Source organism: Mytilus edulis, chromosome 13 (genome assembly GCF_963676685.1).
Source record: "Mytilus edulis chromosome 13, xbMytEdul2.2, whole genome shotgun sequence".
NCBI classification, from domain to species: domain Eukaryota; kingdom Metazoa; phylum Mollusca; class Bivalvia; order Mytilida; family Mytilidae; genus Mytilus; species Mytilus edulis.
This window is the reverse complement of record NC_092356.1, coordinates 71933666-71952520: the sequence shown is the minus strand read 5'-3', so window position 1 is coordinate 71952520 and position 18855 is coordinate 71933666. Positions and strand designations below refer to the sequence as shown.

General features: G+C 33.3%; 2 protein-coding genes across 2 annotated transcripts; one reads left to right on the top strand and one right to left on the bottom strand.

Annotated features, from left to right (window-relative positions):
• Positions 1 to 4465: 4465 nt before the first annotated feature.
• LOC139500543 (uncharacterized) lies at positions 4466 to 5194 on the top strand. Its single transcript, XM_071289292.1, has one exon. It carries the CDS (start codon positions 4466 to 4468, stop codon positions 5192 to 5194), a length of 729 nt encoding a protein of 242 aa, XP_071145393.1.
• A 3980-nt stretch (positions 5195 to 9174) lies between these two features.
• LOC139500542 (uncharacterized) lies at positions 9175 to 14334 on the bottom strand. Its single transcript, XM_071289291.1, has 2 exons — positions 14270 to 14334; positions 9175 to 9802 (listed from the first exon to the last, which is right to left on the bottom strand). The coding sequence occupies exons 1-2, from the start codon at positions 14332 to 14334 to the stop codon at positions 9175 to 9177; spliced, it is 693 nt and encodes a 230-aa protein (XP_071145392.1).
• Positions 14335 to 18855: the final 4521 nt, after the last annotated feature.

Sequence of the window (18855 nt, the reverse complement as noted above, 5' to 3'; positions counted from 1 at the left end):
CCCTTGTCACCATCTTATGGTGTGTATATATCTCAACTTATACGATTCGCTCGTGTTTGTAACAACGTACTAGATTTTAGCGAGAGAAATTTACACCAGGGTTTTCGATATCACAAACTGGTCAAAACATTTACTAAATTTTATCACCGGTATGAGGAAATAATTCGTAAATATAACTCAACATGCAGACATCTTATACGTTCAGGTATTTCCATCCAATTTTTTATGGTAATATTCTTTACAAAGCACAAAAATGTCAGTATTCACCTCAAAAGCTTACAAAACCTTTAAACAGACTTATTAAGAAGGGATATAGTTACGATACTGTTGTCAGGTCATTAAAGATTGCATATTTTGGCTTTAATATTGATTCACTTAGGGACGACATCAAAAGATCAATGTAAGATAAAAAAAACTTAATTCAAATAGTTTGGGGGGGGGGGGGGGGTTGAACTAATGCAAGATTTGGTTATCCGACATTGATTTTTACATATATCCATATGGGTCAATCAATTTTTCCCAAATTAAGTTAAGACGGGGGTGTGGGGGTCAGTGAAAAAACTATGTGAATTAAGTTTTTTATCCTTCATTGAACTTTTGATGTCATCCCTTATAGGGTCTTTGCATCGGAACTAAACACATTTATCACTGTATTAGTATACATATTTTTTAGGGGCCAGCTGAAGGACACCTAAGGGTGCGTGAATTCTCGCTACTATAAAGACCCATTTGTGGCCTTCTGCTGTTGTCTGCTCTATGGTCGCGTTGTTGTCGCTTTGACACATTCCCCATTTCATTTCTCAATTTTATTAATAACAATGACATATTACTGGGTAATTATTTTCAACTGTTCCATATAAAACAAGAATGTGTCCCCAGTACACGGATGCCCCATCCGCACTATCATTTTCTATGTTCAGTGGACCGTGAAAATTGGGTTAAATCTCTAATTTGGAATTAAAATTAGAAAGATCATATCATACAGAACATATATACTAAGTTTCAAGTTGATTAGACTTCAACTTCATCAAAAACTACCTCGACCAAAAACTTTAACCTGACATGGGACAGACGGACGAACGGACGAACGAACGAACAGACGGACGGACGGACGCACAGACCAGAAAACATAATGCCCATAAATGGGGCATAAAAATCGTACATTGACGGAAAGAAGCTATTTTTGAAATTGAGATATATCTAAATATTACCTCCTGACACAAGACACCCCCTTTTGAACCTCGATCCAAAGGCATTCAGACGAAGGCTATCCTGCTTTATTTGAACACAGTCTTCCAATGAATCTGGTTCATTAGGAAGACAGAGAGTGCTACTAATCTGTTGCTGAGAACCGTCCCATAGGGAAATGCCATTTTGTTTAGAACCACCTACAAACAAGTCATCTGTAAAAACACAAAACAAAAACAAATGTGCAGCATGTTTTAAAGCTAGTATATGAATAATTATTTTTTATCTCTAGTGTCTTACGCTGTTTTTATTTTTTTGTTTTCAATTCTTTTCAACTTCCGAATTCATTTGGTCTACTAACTGTCTTTATTCTAGCACCACTGCATGATCTCATGTAGCATGATCGTTCTGTTATATTACTTTATTTTACAGACCTGGAAAGCTTCTAAACCTGAGACTACTATAACAGTTATAGTAGTCTCAGTTCTAAACATATGACCTGCTTGGACTGAAACCAATATTCATGCGTACAATATAAAAAAAGTTGTCATGTATACATATATATATATATATATATATAATTAGTGAGTCCTGAGGATTATAATTTAGTACGCGAGACACGCGTTTATTCTACATTAGACTCATCAGTGACGCTCATATCAAAATAGTTATAAAGCCAAACAAGTACAAAGTTGAAGAGCATTGTGGATTCAAAATTCCAAAAAATTATGCCTGGGATAGAAAATCCTTAGTTTTTCGAAAAAATCAAAGTTTTGTTAACAGGAAATTTATAGAAATGACCATATAATTGATTTTCATGTAATGATATTGCTGAATTATCCGGTTCCGCAATAGTTTTTCCGGGTATTTTTCCGAGCTTGTTACGGCCATTAGTTTTCATCCGATATCAACTTCCGGGCAGTTTGAGGTAAACAATGACAATGCTCGATAACGATAACGAGATAAATGTCAAATGGAGAACTTCTAGTGTCCTGATTGATTTCTTAATATAGTAAGTATGAACAATATATTTCTGGCTGTACCGTTACTCGTTGTTACTCTAGAAAAAGTTAAATGAAAAGGTGACTAAACAGATTTTGGTAAAATAAGAGGCCAAAAATATGCAGAAATCTTGCGGTTTGCCGTTCGTTTCTTGTTGTTGTTCTTGGTAACAATGCCCATGAAATAGAATATAATCGAGTGTGAATTATAGTCATAACTGTTTAAGGTATACAAATAAAAGCAAACAAGATATTGGAGTGGAAAAATATATGTGATAAGATAAGAAAACGTTTTTTTGATTCGGCATAAGTACAAATATGTGATGTAGACGTACTTTCGAATTCGAGGATACATAATTTGTAATTTGTATAAATGTAGGAAGATGTGGTATAAGTGCCAATGAGACAACTCTCCATATAACTGTATAAGCAGAGACATATAATAATATTGTATTATAATGTATATGTCTCGGATCCAAGTAACACTTTATAAAAGTAAACCGTTATACTGTTAGAGGATCGGTCAAGGTATGGCCTTCAACACGGAGCTATCACTCACACCTAACAGCAAGCTATAAAATAAAGGGCCCCAAAAAATATTAATGTGAAACCGTTCAAGAGGGAAAACCAAAGGTCTAATCTATATAAAATTCTATAATTCATTTTCCTCTGGGCTGTTGAAACCCCCCACCGTTATGAAAAGTTCTTGATCCGCCACTGGTCAGTGGTAATATCCTCAGTTTTCAACTATTGTTAGCAGTGCATTGGGAATATGAAATGATCATCCCCCTACACTTCTATAAAAACAAACAAGATTTGTTTTCTTCAACCAAAGATGTCAAATATTAAACATAGGCCCCCCCTTACGTAAACATGCTTCCAAACCTAATAACTCATATTCTATCTGCATGTATATAAAGACTAAAGTTATTTTAAAACACTGAAATCTTGAACCTATAACATTACACAAAAATTGACTTTCAATAAGGTTGATACTGTACATTTATTTCCTGTGCCTGAGGCAGATGTGAAGATTTGTTCACCCAAGAATATTAATATTTCACGAGGGCTCTGCCGGAGGGAAATATTATTTTTTGAGGGTGAACACATCTTCATATCTCCCGAGGCCAAGGAAAATAAATGTTTTATTCCACTGATTATGCTATATAAATGTTTACTATCTGAAATGTTGAAACCTCAATGAGACCCACTCTACATGATATTTACATAGTTACTATTTGCTTCATCCCTTTCAGATGTCGAATGCAAGTGATTCAGATTCAGAAGATGCAGAGTGCTTCCTGTCTGTGCAAGAACTTAAAAATTGGAAGGTAACAGATCTGAGAGAATGGCTTCGAGCAAAAAATTAAAAAAATTAGTGGAACCAAGGAGACTCTTGTAAACAGGGTATATAGAGCATTGACATCTGGTCAAGAATCTGGTGAAGATGATGGGATAGATGCAGTCACATGTAATATTCAGGATTTTGAATTACTCAAAGATGATTGGAAAAAAATAGACACACTTGATATTCCACCTCTACAAGTAAAGGATGAAGATAACCACTTTCACTATCAAAAGAATCCTACAACCGGGACTAGAATAAGTTTTGACATGTTTGATAAACACATGATTAAAGCAAAAAGATCTTGCAATGAAAATTTCAGTTAATGATATATTTTATAATAAAATAGATGTAGACAGTGATCATTGTTATTTTAAGGCCAATGCTTGCCATCAATGAGACTAAAGGTTCAAGTTGGAAATTCTGGCCAAATGTACACCTTTTACTCATTACATGTGTGTCTTTCAAAAAAGACACGGTATATTTTATCGAGACATTGCAATTGCAAGGCAGGTGATGCTGGTTTTTGTGCACATGTTGGTGCTCTTTAATATACAACAGAGAAAACAAAAAAAATCATGTACCAGTGATGCTTGTCAGTGGGATCGTCCCAGACCTATAGCAAGAAAACCAAGTCCAAAAAGAGTCAAAGATATAACATTTGCAAAAAACGATAAAGATAAAACTTATAAAGTAAAACCATATCCTGGAGCATATAAACCAAGTTTTTATGACAATGATGAAAACGAGTTCTTAAGTGAAATATTAGATGGACTAAAGGATATTTATCCCACATGTGTTTTATGAATGCTCAATTGATAAATTTTTAGATACTTACAATCCTCAATTTGTGTACCGTGATACAGTTGACTTAAAGTCTGAAACTTGCAAAAATGTTTTCTCAACATTTTTTAATGATATGGTCATCACCATGGATACATTAAAACAGTTAGAATTGTCAACAAGAGATCAACACATCAATATTAACTGGATAAATGCCAGATCAAAATTATTAACTGCCTCTGTATTTGGAGATGTTTGCAAAAGAATAACTGACAAACCAGACTGTTTAATTCGCCGTATTCTAAATTATGATGTGTCACAGCAAAATTTGAAAGTTAAGAGTTTGGAATGGGGTCGCTTAAAAGAGAGGGTAGCAGTTAAAGAATATCAAATTAATCACCTAAAAATTTGTCAAAATGTTACAGTGGAAAATAAAGGTCTACTTGTGAATCCTAATTATCCATATCTTGGAGCCAGTATTGATTCTTTTGTATCTTGTCAAGTTTGTGGTTGTGGCATAGTTGAAATTAAGTGCCCTTATGGTTCAGACAAGGATGAAACACATTGGAGAAAGAGGCAGCCTCAGCAATGTGCACTCGATGTAAAATTCTGCTGTGAATTAGAAAATGGGGAGTTAAAATTAAAAGGAAATCATAAATATATGTTCCAAGTTCAAGGACAAATGTCATTGTATGAAGTACCATGGGTAGACTTTGTTGTATGGACAACAAAGGGAATTTCCGTTGAAAGAATATCATTTGAAGAAGCTTTATTGAAAGATATGCTTTTCAAGCTTAATCCCTTTTATTTGAATTCAATTATCCCTGAATTCTTTTCATGCAGAGTTAAACGAGGAAAAACACTTTTTCCTAAATGAAAAATTATTAAAGAATCATATACTGATTTAAGGGTACCTAACACTTTCACTAAAACTAATTTGGCTCGTTTAATTTTAATAAAATTTTGACAAAGTATTTACTTTGACCTTTTAACAAAAATATAAAAAATTAAAAAAATTTGAACCAACCGTTTTATCAGAAGAAATACACTGGTTATATAGCAGTTTGACAAGCACCAATTTTGATCATTAAGAAGTTAATATAATTTATAATCCTGGTACCTTTGATAACTATTAATATTCCCTTTACAACACAACGTAAATAACACGTTTAGCTGACTTTACAGAGTTATCTCCCTGTAGTGTTAGGTACCACCTTAAAGTGTTCTGTATTGATGATTAAAAAATGGTAACCTATTAATTGACCATTTATTTACTATCAATTTTGTGTGTTTGTACCAAATATCCTTTTTAGGCTCATATGTCCAAAAAGGACAAGTTATTATTAAAGTTTTTGCAATCACTTGGCATCCATCTGTAGTCTGTTTGTGGTAAACTGGTTTTTTTTCCTCCTAAATCTGCTCCTTTGAAAGTACCAAAAAACTAAAAAATATATCAAATGAATATCAGACTTTAAAATTACAGGCCAGACTGGCTTCTGGTAAACACTAGAGGCTCACATTCATATTTAGACCTTTTATTCATGGTCAATTCAGGATGTTGTGTCTGTTCAGTGGTAATATCCTCAGTTTTCAACTATTGTTAGCAGTGCATTTGGAATATGAAATGATCATCCCCCTACACTTCTATAAAGACAAACAAGATTTGTTTTCTTCAACCAAAGATGTCAAATATTAAACATAGGCCCCCCTTACGTAAACATGCTTCCATACCTAATAACTCATATTCTATCTGCATGTATATAAAGACTAAAGTTATTTTAAAACACTGAAATCTTGAACCTATAACATTACACAAAAATTGACTTTCAATAAGGTTGATACTGTACATGTATTTCCTGTGCCTGAAGCAGATGTGAAGATTTGTTCACCCAAGAATATTAATATTTCACGAGGGCTCTGCCGGAGGGAAATATTATTTTTTGAGGGTGAACACATCTTCATATCTCCCGAGGCCAAGGGAAATAAATGTTTTATTCCACTGATTATGCTATATAAATGTTTACTATCTGAAATGTTGAAACCTCAATGAGACCCACTCTACATGATATTTACATAGTTACTATTTGCTTCATCCCTTTCAGATGTCGAATGCAAGTGATTCAGATTCAGAAGATGCAGAGTGCTTCCTGTCTGTGCAAGTACTTAAAAATTGGAAGGTAACAGATCTGAGAGAATGGCTTCGAGCAAAAAATTAAAAAAATTAGTGGAACCAAGGAGACTCTTGTAAACAGAGTATATAGAGCATTGACATCTGGTCAAGAATCTGGTGAAGATGATGGGATAGATGCAGTCACATGTAATATTCAGGATTTTGATTTACTCAAAGATTCTATATTTTGTTTTTTCAAGGAAAGATGTTATGAAAGTACTTTAATTATTGTATGGATTTTGCTCATTGTTAAAGATTTTAGGTGAATAAGATGCTTTAAAACTAAACAATTCATACATAAAGAGGAAAGTGCATACTCTTTAAAATATCTTGCATGCCTTACTAATTTATCAGTACCCTATCAACAATATTGGTCTTGAATGAATGTTTATATGTACTATTCAACAAGAAAATGTGTCAACCAATACACAGATGGCCCATTTGAACTAAATATAAAAAAGAAGATGTGGTATGATTGCCAATGACAACTATACACAAGAGACCAAAATAACTTGGAAATTATCAATTATAGGTTATCGTACAGCCTTAAACAATGAACAAAGCCCATAACACATAGTCCGCTATATCCACATGTGGAGCAGGATCTGCTTACTCTTCTTGATCACCTGAGATCACCCCTAGTTTTTGGTAGGGTTCGTTTTGTTTATTATTTAGTTTTCTATGTTGTGTCATGTGTACTATTGTTTGTATTTTTCATTTTTAGCCATGGCGTTGCCAGTTTATTTTTAGATTTCCGAGTTTGACTGTCCCTTTGGTATCTTGTGTCGCTCTTCTATAAAAGACCCAGAAATGACAATGTAAAACAATTCAATTGAGAAAACAAACGGCCTTATTTATATTGAAAAAAGTGAACGAAAAACAAATATGTAACACATAAACATGATAAACAAATGATAACCATTTTCTATAAGTTTATAAGGGTTTTCATACGTTTTCTGTCCATGGCATTTTTTCACAACAATCGTTCAAAAAGGCTAAACTAACTTTTTGGGAGCTTCAAACAATGACAAGTGTTTCATTCGCCAAAATACTCGTGTGTTTCTGCGAAAAAAATCACGCGCAACAGGCTCTCGACTTGGGACAGACACATACATAAAGTCTGTATTATTTACTATGTTCAGTGAACCATGAAATCTGGATCGAAACTATAATTCAACATACAATGTAGAAAGACCATGTCATAAATAAAATTTCACCGAGTATCAAGTTTGATGTGACTTCATCTTCATCATAGACTACCTTGGCCAAAATCTTTATCCGGTGAATGTACTGTTTTACACAGTCATATTTTAAAGTTAAGTGAACCATATAATTGAGATAAAAAATTAATACAATAAAATTTTGTTATATTTTATATTCATATACATCATGTACATGTATACATGTCTGACACGAAAGAAATGAACACAAAATTGCATGTCATGACAACAGCTGTTTCCATAATTTAAGAGCATATCCAATAGTTTCAAGTCATGCAAGTGAAGACAGGTAATAAGAGTCACTAAATGATTGAATATATTATATATATATTTTACTGAAAATTTTGTCAGAAATTCAAATGTCACAATGAGATTTTGTTGGACATGTCACTTGTTTATTTTTGACAATAGGACATTGCAAGTTTGACACACATTTCGTTGGTTTAATTTTGACCTACATTTTGTACATTATTTTTAAGCAAATATTTGTTCCATGGTAACAGTATGTGCTGTAAACAATATTAACATGACTAATGTAAAAATAAAGAAATTATCACTGTCAGAAATATACTGTTGGATATGCCCTTAACGTTAAAGTTATTGCCGAAGAGGAGGCAAAAAGTTTGTCCAAGATATACAAATTATAGCTATTTGTTCAGCCAGATGTGCTTCTGAAAGTGGTAAAATAGAATTCAAAATCTGAAAATTTACACTTGCTCCATTTTCATCTCGACAACAATTCTAGCTGAGGCAATATAAATGTTAGCTGTATTGAAAAACTCTGAGGAGGACATCTGATGTTTTGTTGATACACGAGGTGGAACATTTAAACCAATGTCTGGGGAGAGTAAGTCTTCAATAGTAAACCCCTTATCTGCCATTATAACATCTCAAGGAGACAATATAGGTATCAACCCATCATGTTCAACTATATGTCTGTCCGAAACATTTCCTCCCCATAATCTTGACACAAATGCTACCATTCCATTAGGTGTTACTCCTATTAAGATTTAAAATGTATTGTGATGCTTATATTCAGACCATGTCAGCCACTGTGACACCAGAGAAGGTCTTTCAGTAAAAAATTCTGTGCAATCAAGTACAATTCTTGTATTAACATGATCATTAAAATGTTGAGGTAGATTCGCAAGTATTTGTTCTCTTGTAGGCCAAGCAATTAAACCTTTGCTATGGTCATATATAAAGTTAACCCAAGTATTGAACGTTCTTGAAACTGTTGTTTTTGAAATTCTGAATATGTCGGCCAAATGTTCTTGATTCAATCCAAGTCTCAATTTCATACATGTTAAGAGAAATTCATCTATTGGTCTTAAAAACCTTTTTTTTCCCTGGCTTGTCATAACTTTCCTGGTGGTACAGCTTATCCCCCATTGATCTTTTTTCACCTTCCCAATAGTTTAGTTTCTCTGCACCATGTTTAGTTAGTGCCAAGAAGAACAGCCAAAACTATTTAAAAGTTGGGAAGCCTGTATAAAATTTTACTTTGCTGTCATCATCTTTTATATCCTCGTATATCATTCTAGGTAAGTCGCACTGTATTCCTATGTCTTTCACATCTTTTGTGTGGCCCACTTGTGTTTCTACGTGAACATATTCAGATGTTGCATTCATACCTTTATCCACTGATGTACTTTGTGTAGCAATCTCCAGTTTTTCAAAGTTTTGCATAGCATGTACATTCTCATTAAAATCTTCTAAAACGCTTGTATCATTAACAAGGCTCATTTGTGTACTGATGTTATCAGATGGAGGAATGTTATTATTGTTATCAACATTTAATTCATACTTTAAAAGAGGTCTTCTTGTTTTAACTTCCTTTTGAGGCTTTGATTGACATCTTGTTGGTAATGATTGGTCTGTGAATGGACCCTCAAAATGATCACTGCAAATTCTTGAACTATCATTCACCACGAAATTAGCCCTTACATTATTTACTCTGGTTATCCAGTGCCTCTTGATGTAAGATTTCTTTTCTGACATTGGAAATCTGTGGAGATTCACCTTTGAGCCATTTTCTGAAACAGTGTCTGATGTATTGTGACAAAGGGGGACACAGCAATACTTCTTCCCTATACTGCAAAAAAAAAGGATGGATATTTATAAATTAGATATACAGGTAGGAAGTTTTCGTATGAGTGCCAATGAGACAACTCTCAATCAAAGCCACAATTTATAAAAGTAAACCATGGCCATGATAAGTCAAGGTAGTCTTCAACACAGAGCATTTACTCGCACATAACAGCAAGTTATAAAGGGCTTAAAAAATTACTAGTGTTAAACCATTCGAATGGGAAAACCAATGGTCTAATCTCTATAATAAAATGCTCTGCAGACCACAGCTTGATACGTTCGCAGAGGTCAAACCCCGAACAGTTGGGGCAAGTATGGACACAGCATTCAAGCCTTACAGCTCTGAATTTAGATTCGATTAAATAGTTGACACAGCATTTGTTTCTGACACAGAATGAATGTGGTCTAAGAACTTCAAAATTTTAAATTTGACATATACATGTACCTTTTATGGTCTAATATCCAAAATTTAAATACTTGGTTAGATTCAGCATATCAAAGAACCCTAAGAATTCAATTTTTGATGAAATCAAATAAAGTTCAATTTTCGACCCTTTAGACCTCAATGTGGACCAAAAGGATAACGGGGCCCAAATGTTGAAAATCTAAATACATGGTTAGATTCAGCATATCAAAAAACCCAATGTATTCAATTTTTGTTGAAATCAAAAAAAGTTTAATTATGGACAACGATTTAAACCAATTTGAAAACTTTGCCCATAATCAAAAATCTAAGTAAATGTTCAGATCCAGCATATCAAAGAACCCCAAGAATTATTTTTTTGTTAAAATCAAACCAATTAAAATTTGGACTCTTTGGACCTTGATGTAGACCCATTTGACAACAGGACCAAAAATTAAGAATCTAAATACACTGTTTAACCCGTTAGATTCGACATATCAAAGAACCCTAATAATTTATTTTTTGATGAACTCAAACAAAGTTTAATTTAGGCTCCTTTTACAAATTCTGAAACTGTTGTGACCAAAACTCCCAAAATCAATCCCAACCTTCTTTTTGTGGTCATAAACCTTGTGTTTGATTTTCATAGATTTCTATTGTCTTATACAAAAGTAATGGTGTGTTAACCTAATGTCTTCTTACGACGATTATCGTCACTAAAACAAAGGAAAACCTCTGAACATCAGATTACTGGGGGACAATGAACCATAATAATTGATAATAAGGTCAAGATCAGATGGAATTGGCAACAGAATGACAGATAAGCCGTACATAACATTGTTACTTCTATAAACCAAATAAAGTAGCCTTTTCAATAGTCGTCTGGCGCAAAAAGGACGATAACTCAATTTTAGAATTTAATATTTTTGGAGACGGTCAATTTCCGGAATTCCATACTTGATCATCCCGATTTTTTCTTTGGCCGTTGACAACAGAATTATTGCTGCATTCTTTGACAATGAGGTATATTTAACAAGGCAGTATTATCAATGTATTATCTTGGTATCAATATATGTTAGAAATGTTAGATATCTGAATTATTTGTAACTTTGGCAAGGACAATTCATTACGTCCCATGAAAACATGATTTTGTAAAATATCACTTATCGGCATCTCCGGGCGGCAAGCCAGATTAATTTCCTGATGATCTTTACTACAGCATTCTGATTGTTATTAATTGCTACATATTACCGCTTTTTTGTAAATCGATGTTTGTTTACATTATCAACAAATGTGAGGAACATTCTAGGTCGAGTTGTCGTTCGTGGTGTATAGTTTGTTCCAAACCATTGTTTATTTCTGGTACAGGTTGGCAGTTGTTTATCAACAATAAAGTTGTTGCAACATAAACACATGTTATTTTCAGTGTGTATGTGTGTTATGTCTTTCTTTCTAATTAGTTATGATTGTTTATAAAAACAAAATGTTTTTAAATTATTTTGGAAGACAGGAGTGTCATGTAATTGTTATTTCCTTTGTTTAAAAATAGAAATTGCGTGTTTCTATATTTAACGATTTACATGACACTAATTAGTACATATTTGTTAAATAATATAGATATTGCTGTTTTGAATTCATTGTTAAAGAGAATTATATGTGTTCTAAAATTCAATATTTGCATCGTTGCTTATCATTTATAACCTTTGTTGAAAGACTTAATCATTTTAGATAAGTTGTTTGAAAATATTGTTGGTTACAAACTTCCATCTGTTGTTTGATTGAAAGCAGTCAATGGCGCTTTTCATGGACTGCCAACGCTAATGCTGTATATGGTTGGTAACAACATTGAATGCTTGAGATGTTTATGAACTGACATTCAGTCCGACCATGGGAAGCTGTGCTCTTCCGGATGCGTGCTCAATTATTGGAGTCAATCAATGCTACATTTCTCTACTTTAGGTCTTCATACTAAAAATTGTACTTATTGAAAAAAAATATATATTGTTTTCATTTATTTTATTTAGATAGCGCTATCACATTCGGCATCCATCGTATTTTTATTTATCAGTTGTCAAATTAGACCAATCTGTGGTCTGCATCCCCTGCATAATTGATCCTTTTACATACACGTCAGACCCCACTCCTTTATTTCTTTAATGGCTTTCAGTTATTTGGTGGACACAGGGAATTGATTCCCAGTTCCCTCCCCAAACTCCTACTTCACTCCATATTATGTTCCTCTGCACTCTTATGTTTTCATCAACAAGAATTATCCCTGTTTTATCAAACTTTTCTCACGATTAAGACCACCCTGCCTCAAGCTTTCATCCATCAAATTCTCATTTCTAGTCCTCTTATTCCACAGTTCCAATATTTCTGTCCAACCCCTTTAAAGTGTCACAATGACTCGCACCCATTAACAACCCATTATTCGACAAATTATATTAAACAACCTGATTTGTCTCCTATATGCAAAAATTACGAGTCAGGCTTTTTTACTTTAATATAAATGGCCATTTTTTTTCACACATCTCGTTTTTGAACTCCCATGCGTATTTGTTACTATCAACTACATGGCATCAATGCACACAGTTCAAACTATCTTTTCACAAAACCACAAAAATTGCATAGCAAATACATTCTCAGGGTTTTTAATAAAGTTTACTTTGCGAGTACAAAGTGAGGAATTAATTATAAAACAATTTGGTAAAGCAAAATAAATATCTAAAAGATGTTTTAAAAATAGACTATAGTGGATGAGCTACCCCTTCGTGTAACAAGATTTATCTCTCCTGGGATTTAAACACATTGAGATTGAGATTGAATTGTTTCCCTTTCATAACAACCAGTTCCAAAGCAAGATTATTTGTTTGATGATTTTTAATTGATTAACAATATTTTGATAAAGGAAAAGGATAATACTTTCAATTTCAAGGTCTCACAAAGGCTTTTTCACCTTCTATTCTAATTTTACATTAAAAACCCAAATTTAGATGAAAAGGCTAAATAAAGTTCACCTATTCCTTATAATATATACTAGAACACACCCGTGATATCACGGGTCCGTGACTGAATTAAAGTATATAACTATGCGTACGCCTTATTTTAGTATTGGTATTGTCATCTGATAACGTCATGCCGATTATAAGATAAACAGTTTTCTCTGCTTTCAAATCTTTCTTCTTGAACACGTCGACCTGGATTATTTTTTAATCAAGACAACAGCATTGTCCTATATTAGATATAAATAAAGTTAAATTCTTTGATTCGCTGTTTTACGTCAGGCCCGCTAACAAATTGAAAACTGTACCTATACGCCTTATTTTAATTCCAGAATTTTAGTATTCGTATTGGTATCTTAGAAAGTCTTGCTGATTAAAATACTACAAAAGGGAACAATTTGACAATGACTGAATTTAATAGTGTCAACCCAGTGATTATCACCCGTGTATATAGCAAAATCCTAAATATACCGTTTGGTGGTGCGCCTATCAGATGCGGAACGTACAGATAAGGTAATAGGTAACAGGTGCATACACTATTGGTATCGGTATCGGATTCGACCCGGAACTTGTTAATTATTGGCAATATTAATTATGTGGAAAACAAAAGAGTCTGGAGTGGTGAAATTTTTAATTTACACCATTGTCCTATATTAGCTATATATGAAGTTGAATTCTTTGATTTGTCGTTTTTACCCCATGACGGCTGACAAATTGGACCTCGTTATTTTAGTATTATAGATACATGATATATGTATCAGTTCAAACAAGAAAAAAAAACATTGACAATAGTTCATATGCTTATAGTTTATAAAATATAGCATATACATGTACCACAAAAAAAAAGTTGTTCACTATTAAAAATAGGAAATGAGGTTGAGAGCAAGTGAAAACTGTATGACAAGCATGAGGACCTTGCAAGGTACAATGTACATTGATTGCAAATACCAAATAAAGTTACACATACATGTATAGTCATATATGCATGTATCCTGCTACTTATAATAAGAGTGACATACCAGCTCCTTTGGTCTAACAGGGGTGATCTGAGCCGAATCACTCCTACCAGATCACCCCAGTTTGAGTTTCTTTGTTTTGCATGCTTTCCTTTGTTCTTTTGTTCTGTAACATTTTGGCGGGAATGTCAAATCCACTTTAAAAGACTATCCATCAAAATTTACTTCGAAAAAATCCATGGTCTATGCTGGGATTCGAACTCAAGACCTTTAGCATATCAACCCACAACACATACATGTACATGTTTCACTACACCAGGACTACTCTTTTTGTTAGTAAGTAAGTTGTGGGACTGATTGTTCAATTTCATTTTACACTCTTTCAAAATGGGGCGAGTCGGTAAACGAGTGGGACGATTTTTATATAAAGTGACGATCTAGTGTGGGCTGATTGGCCAGTGGGCGAATTGACATTGTTTGATATCGACTCATCGGTTCGGGGGTCAAAAAGGGTATACATTACATGTATATAGTAATATATAAAATATATTATAATGATTGTGTGGCGTTCTAAACTACATTTTATGAATTGTAAATGGTTTTTCGTCTAATCTAATACAGTTATCCCACTCGGACTTTGGTGTGTCATCATGGGATAGCTATCAAAGAAATTATCATAACAAAACTTTTTTTTTCTACAAGTACTCACTTAACCATGAAAATGAAGTCTGACAAGGACAATGGTCATATGACAGACAGAAAGTTTGTAACATATACATGTATAAACAAATTCCCTAAGATATAACATTTTTTTACTGAATACTTCATCTGCTGACATATTATGTGACAAATTTGTGCATACAATACATATCTAGATACATGTATACTCAGTAAGTTATGTTGAGACATGCATAATTTTAAATAGTTTAAAATGCAATAGCAACATGTATATATATTGTCTTAAAAATAACATGTTATAATTCCGCTACTATTTTTTAAAACACATGTATGTCATGTATGTACAATTTGGTTACAATGCTGTGATATGAAATTAATCTACATGTGTACAGTATTACTTAAAAAATGAAAAGTGTTTGATATTCTACATGTAAAGTGCCTGCTAAATTTTTATTCTTCATGTTCTTAGGAAACGACAATTAAAAATCATTGAGGGATATTTTGTGTTTTTTTTAAATATGTATCAATGTCTATATGTTGCTCTCCAAAGCGATGATTGGCAATCATTTTGAGTATAACTGTGCAAATAGCACTTGTCAAATTATACCCTGTTCTGAACATGCTGAACACAAACATTTTGCAAAACATACCCGGTTCTAGACATGCTCAGAAAAAAACATACCCTGTTTAGACACACAGAGGAAAGTGTGATCCTGTTTTGAACAGTTAGGTTAAAGATAAGCCCTATTCTTACAAGCAGGACATTAAAATGACCCTATTTTGTGGCACACTCATTCTGGTAAACATATAGCCTAGGGAGTACTCAGTAGCCCTTATAATATAATACATTTACAATAATATAAATTAATATAAAATAAAAACAATGAATGCATCTTGCAAGGATATTTTTTTTATTTTTAGTTGAGGTTGGTGTCATATAAAAAAATAGCCTTGCAAGACAAGTACATCATACATCATATCATGGCATGAATGTCTAAGGCCTTTAAATAATTTGCTGTTTTGAATATAATTACTACACTGGGCAAATGGAAATTTAAAAAACAAGGTTATTATTGTTAATCCAAAAGTCTCATGTTTCAGAAAGAAAGTCCCAAGTACATTCTCTCTGCAACGCAAAATTTATATGTTTTGTCATGATTATAGATTTTGACAAATGTTTGAAAAGACCGCCAAAAACAGACATTCCATATAAATTTATCTTAACGCCATTCAAACTGTTTTGTAAACCAGTTCCAAGCACACGAAAACAAATCTATATAGATTACGAATAGTAAAAAAGATGTTAATTAGATGTCAGCAATATTTTGTATAGAATAACAAATTAAAAAAAATAATGCTACAACGCGATAAAGAGTTGGTTAACCGTTATTGCATATACGTTTCTCAGGTGACAACGGATATGTTCCAATCGTCGTGACTACAATCCCTTCCCCTTTTCTTGAAGATGACTTACTAAATTAAACTAGTCACCGGATTTGAACTTACATAAGCATGCGGACCATGATCTGCTAACCCTTTCGAATGACAAGAGATCATACCCAGCTTGTTTTGTATGCAGCGTTTTGTGAACTGTTGTTTGTCTGTTTGTCTGTCTGTTTGTTTGTCTGTTTGTGTTTTGTTTTGTAATGGCGCTGTCAGTTTATTTTTCGACTTATGAGTTGACATAAGACATTATAAAATGATCAAGTGAATAAATTATTATTAATTGCAGCTCAGCAGTCAAGGGAGAGTGGTATCATTAACGGATCGAAGACTCTTGTGATTAATTACGAAAGCCTTCTTACCCCAAATTTTATACATTTGTGAGAGATAAATCTGTTAAGTGTAAGAATATAAAAACTTTCTGTTGACAATGGGTTCTTCAGAAATATAACAATAGAATCGCGCCAGAAAATTTGTTTTTATGAGATATTTACAGAAACGTAGTTTTCATAGATACACGGTAAACTTTTTCGCCCCAATCTAAATGAGCAAAGAGTAAAATAGCAAAATAACCGAACTCCCGAGGAAAATTAAATCAAAACGTCCCTAACACAATGACAAAATCAAAGCTCAAACACATCAAAAGAATGAATAACAACTGTCATATCCCTGACTTGGGAAAAGTAAATTACCAAAATTGTTATATGTTCGTTTTACATCATACTATATATGTATTCTTACAAAAAAGTTAATTATCTCACATTTCATGGATGGACAAGTATGCGTGTATATCGACAGAGATATAGATTCAAAGACGAACAATCCATTGCCTAATAAAATATATAATACATTTACCACTGATTGGAGAATTATCCATTTCTTTTTTACTGTAAAATTCAGCTGCAATCCCTCCACTGTTCCGGCATGCACTCTTATTAACAAAAGTCAGGTTCACATGTAATTTACATCAAAGATTCATTGCGATAAGTCAATAATCAGCGTTTATCAGTTTACCAGTTAATTTAAAAAGAAATTATATTGAAAATTTCAGGATAACTATTAGTACGGTGACCAGACCCAATTTTTTAAAGATTTAAACGTCAAACATACTATATGGCTATATTATATATCATTGGATTCGGCAGAATGAGTACTTTTGGAATATGGATGTCGTCAAAAAGAAATGTGGTAACAGTTCTGCATATATTAAGGTCAAAGATCAACATAATGTTTTCTTGTTTTCCTTCTATGTTTTCAAAGTTGAAAGATATGAGAAGCATTTTGATTTGAATTTCAGATACAGACATTTTTTTCAAATCAATTGACAATGAAATATATCGAAAATGTAGAAAAAAAGAAAGTAACTACTTAGTAGTCGATTAATTCTGAAAATTGACGTTTTTCAAACACTTGTTCTCTGACTTATACAAGATCAATACAAATTTCGTTAAAGTTACTGTAGTTACCTTGCCGGGTGACATTCAACCTCAGCAATAAATGATAACTATTGTTTTCAATTGAAGCCTACTATCCTGAACGTTTATTTTGCAAAAGCTCATGCATGTAATTCATCACAACCAAAAACCACTTAATACCTCAAAAACAGTTACAATTAAAAAATCCTATCAGAATGATCCACACAACAAAATGCATCTAGGAGTATCTCCTGGTTCATCTGTCAAAGAATTTCTACATAATTCTGACCCTTGACAGGAGCAAATCTCCGTATATGTAAGATTTGTTTTGAACAAACACAACTTTTTCACATGGAGATTTCTCTTACATAAACACACAAATTCCTGCAAGAATTGTGTCAATATGCCCTTCGAAATACACGGGGTGTAATGAATTATTTAGTTTTCGGCAACCGTATTCTATAGGTGACGGAATAGGGTGTTTAGCAATGTGTAATGCGGTCCAAATATTAGTTGGAAACGAAGCACTTCAAACATGCTGTTTTGTTGCCGCTTCACAAGGAGGTAGCCTAACTTAACTTACAGCTTTAGTGGTGGCTAGTTAGACGCGCATTTTATTCATATCATGATGGAATGATTTAAAAAGATTTTTCGGATCAAACAGCTTTGAAAATAACTTTCTTGCACAAACAAGGGCTTCATCTTTGTCATTACTCCCGAGTTTCTGCAACTAAAATAGTCGTGCGTGTGCTTCAAAGTCTTGTAGACTGCTTTCGTACCTACTCCAAACAGAAATGAAGTTGTGTCGCATCCGGTAGGAGCATGTACCGCAGGCAGCAGTTTACAAATTGTTGGAGAAAAGCAAGCACATATTTGGTGAATGGGTAAAAAACTTTGCCCATTCTTTACACTGCTGATGTTCCCCATCTGCACCCACACTCGCATTTATGTGTCATCTGTTTGTAGTAGTTAACACACAGAATAATCATACCCTATCAGAGGTCTGTATGATTGTTCTGTCGCACTTTCCCAATTATCTAAACTTCATGTCAAAGTATAAGACATGGACTATCATACGAGTATTGGCCCTTGTTGAGTGCTAAACAAGTTACGACAGTCATTGTCAGTATTGTCTGTAAAACTTTGACAATCTCGGGATT

What these genes read in the sequence shown, in the direction of transcription:
- LOC139500543 (XM_071289292.1), top strand. Translation starts at nt 4,466, where the DNA reads ATGGATACATTAAAACAGTTAGAATTGTCAACAAGAGATCAACACATC.
- LOC139500542 (XM_071289291.1), bottom strand. Translation starts at nt 14,334, where the DNA reads ATGTTACAGAACAAAAGAACAAAGGAAAGCATGCAAAACAAAGAAACT. An exon ending in ACTCAAACTGGGGTGATCTG is followed by an intron (nt 9,803 to 14,269) that starts GTAGGAGTGATT and finishes TTTTTTTTGCAG; the next exon opens with TATAGGGAAGAAGTATTGCT.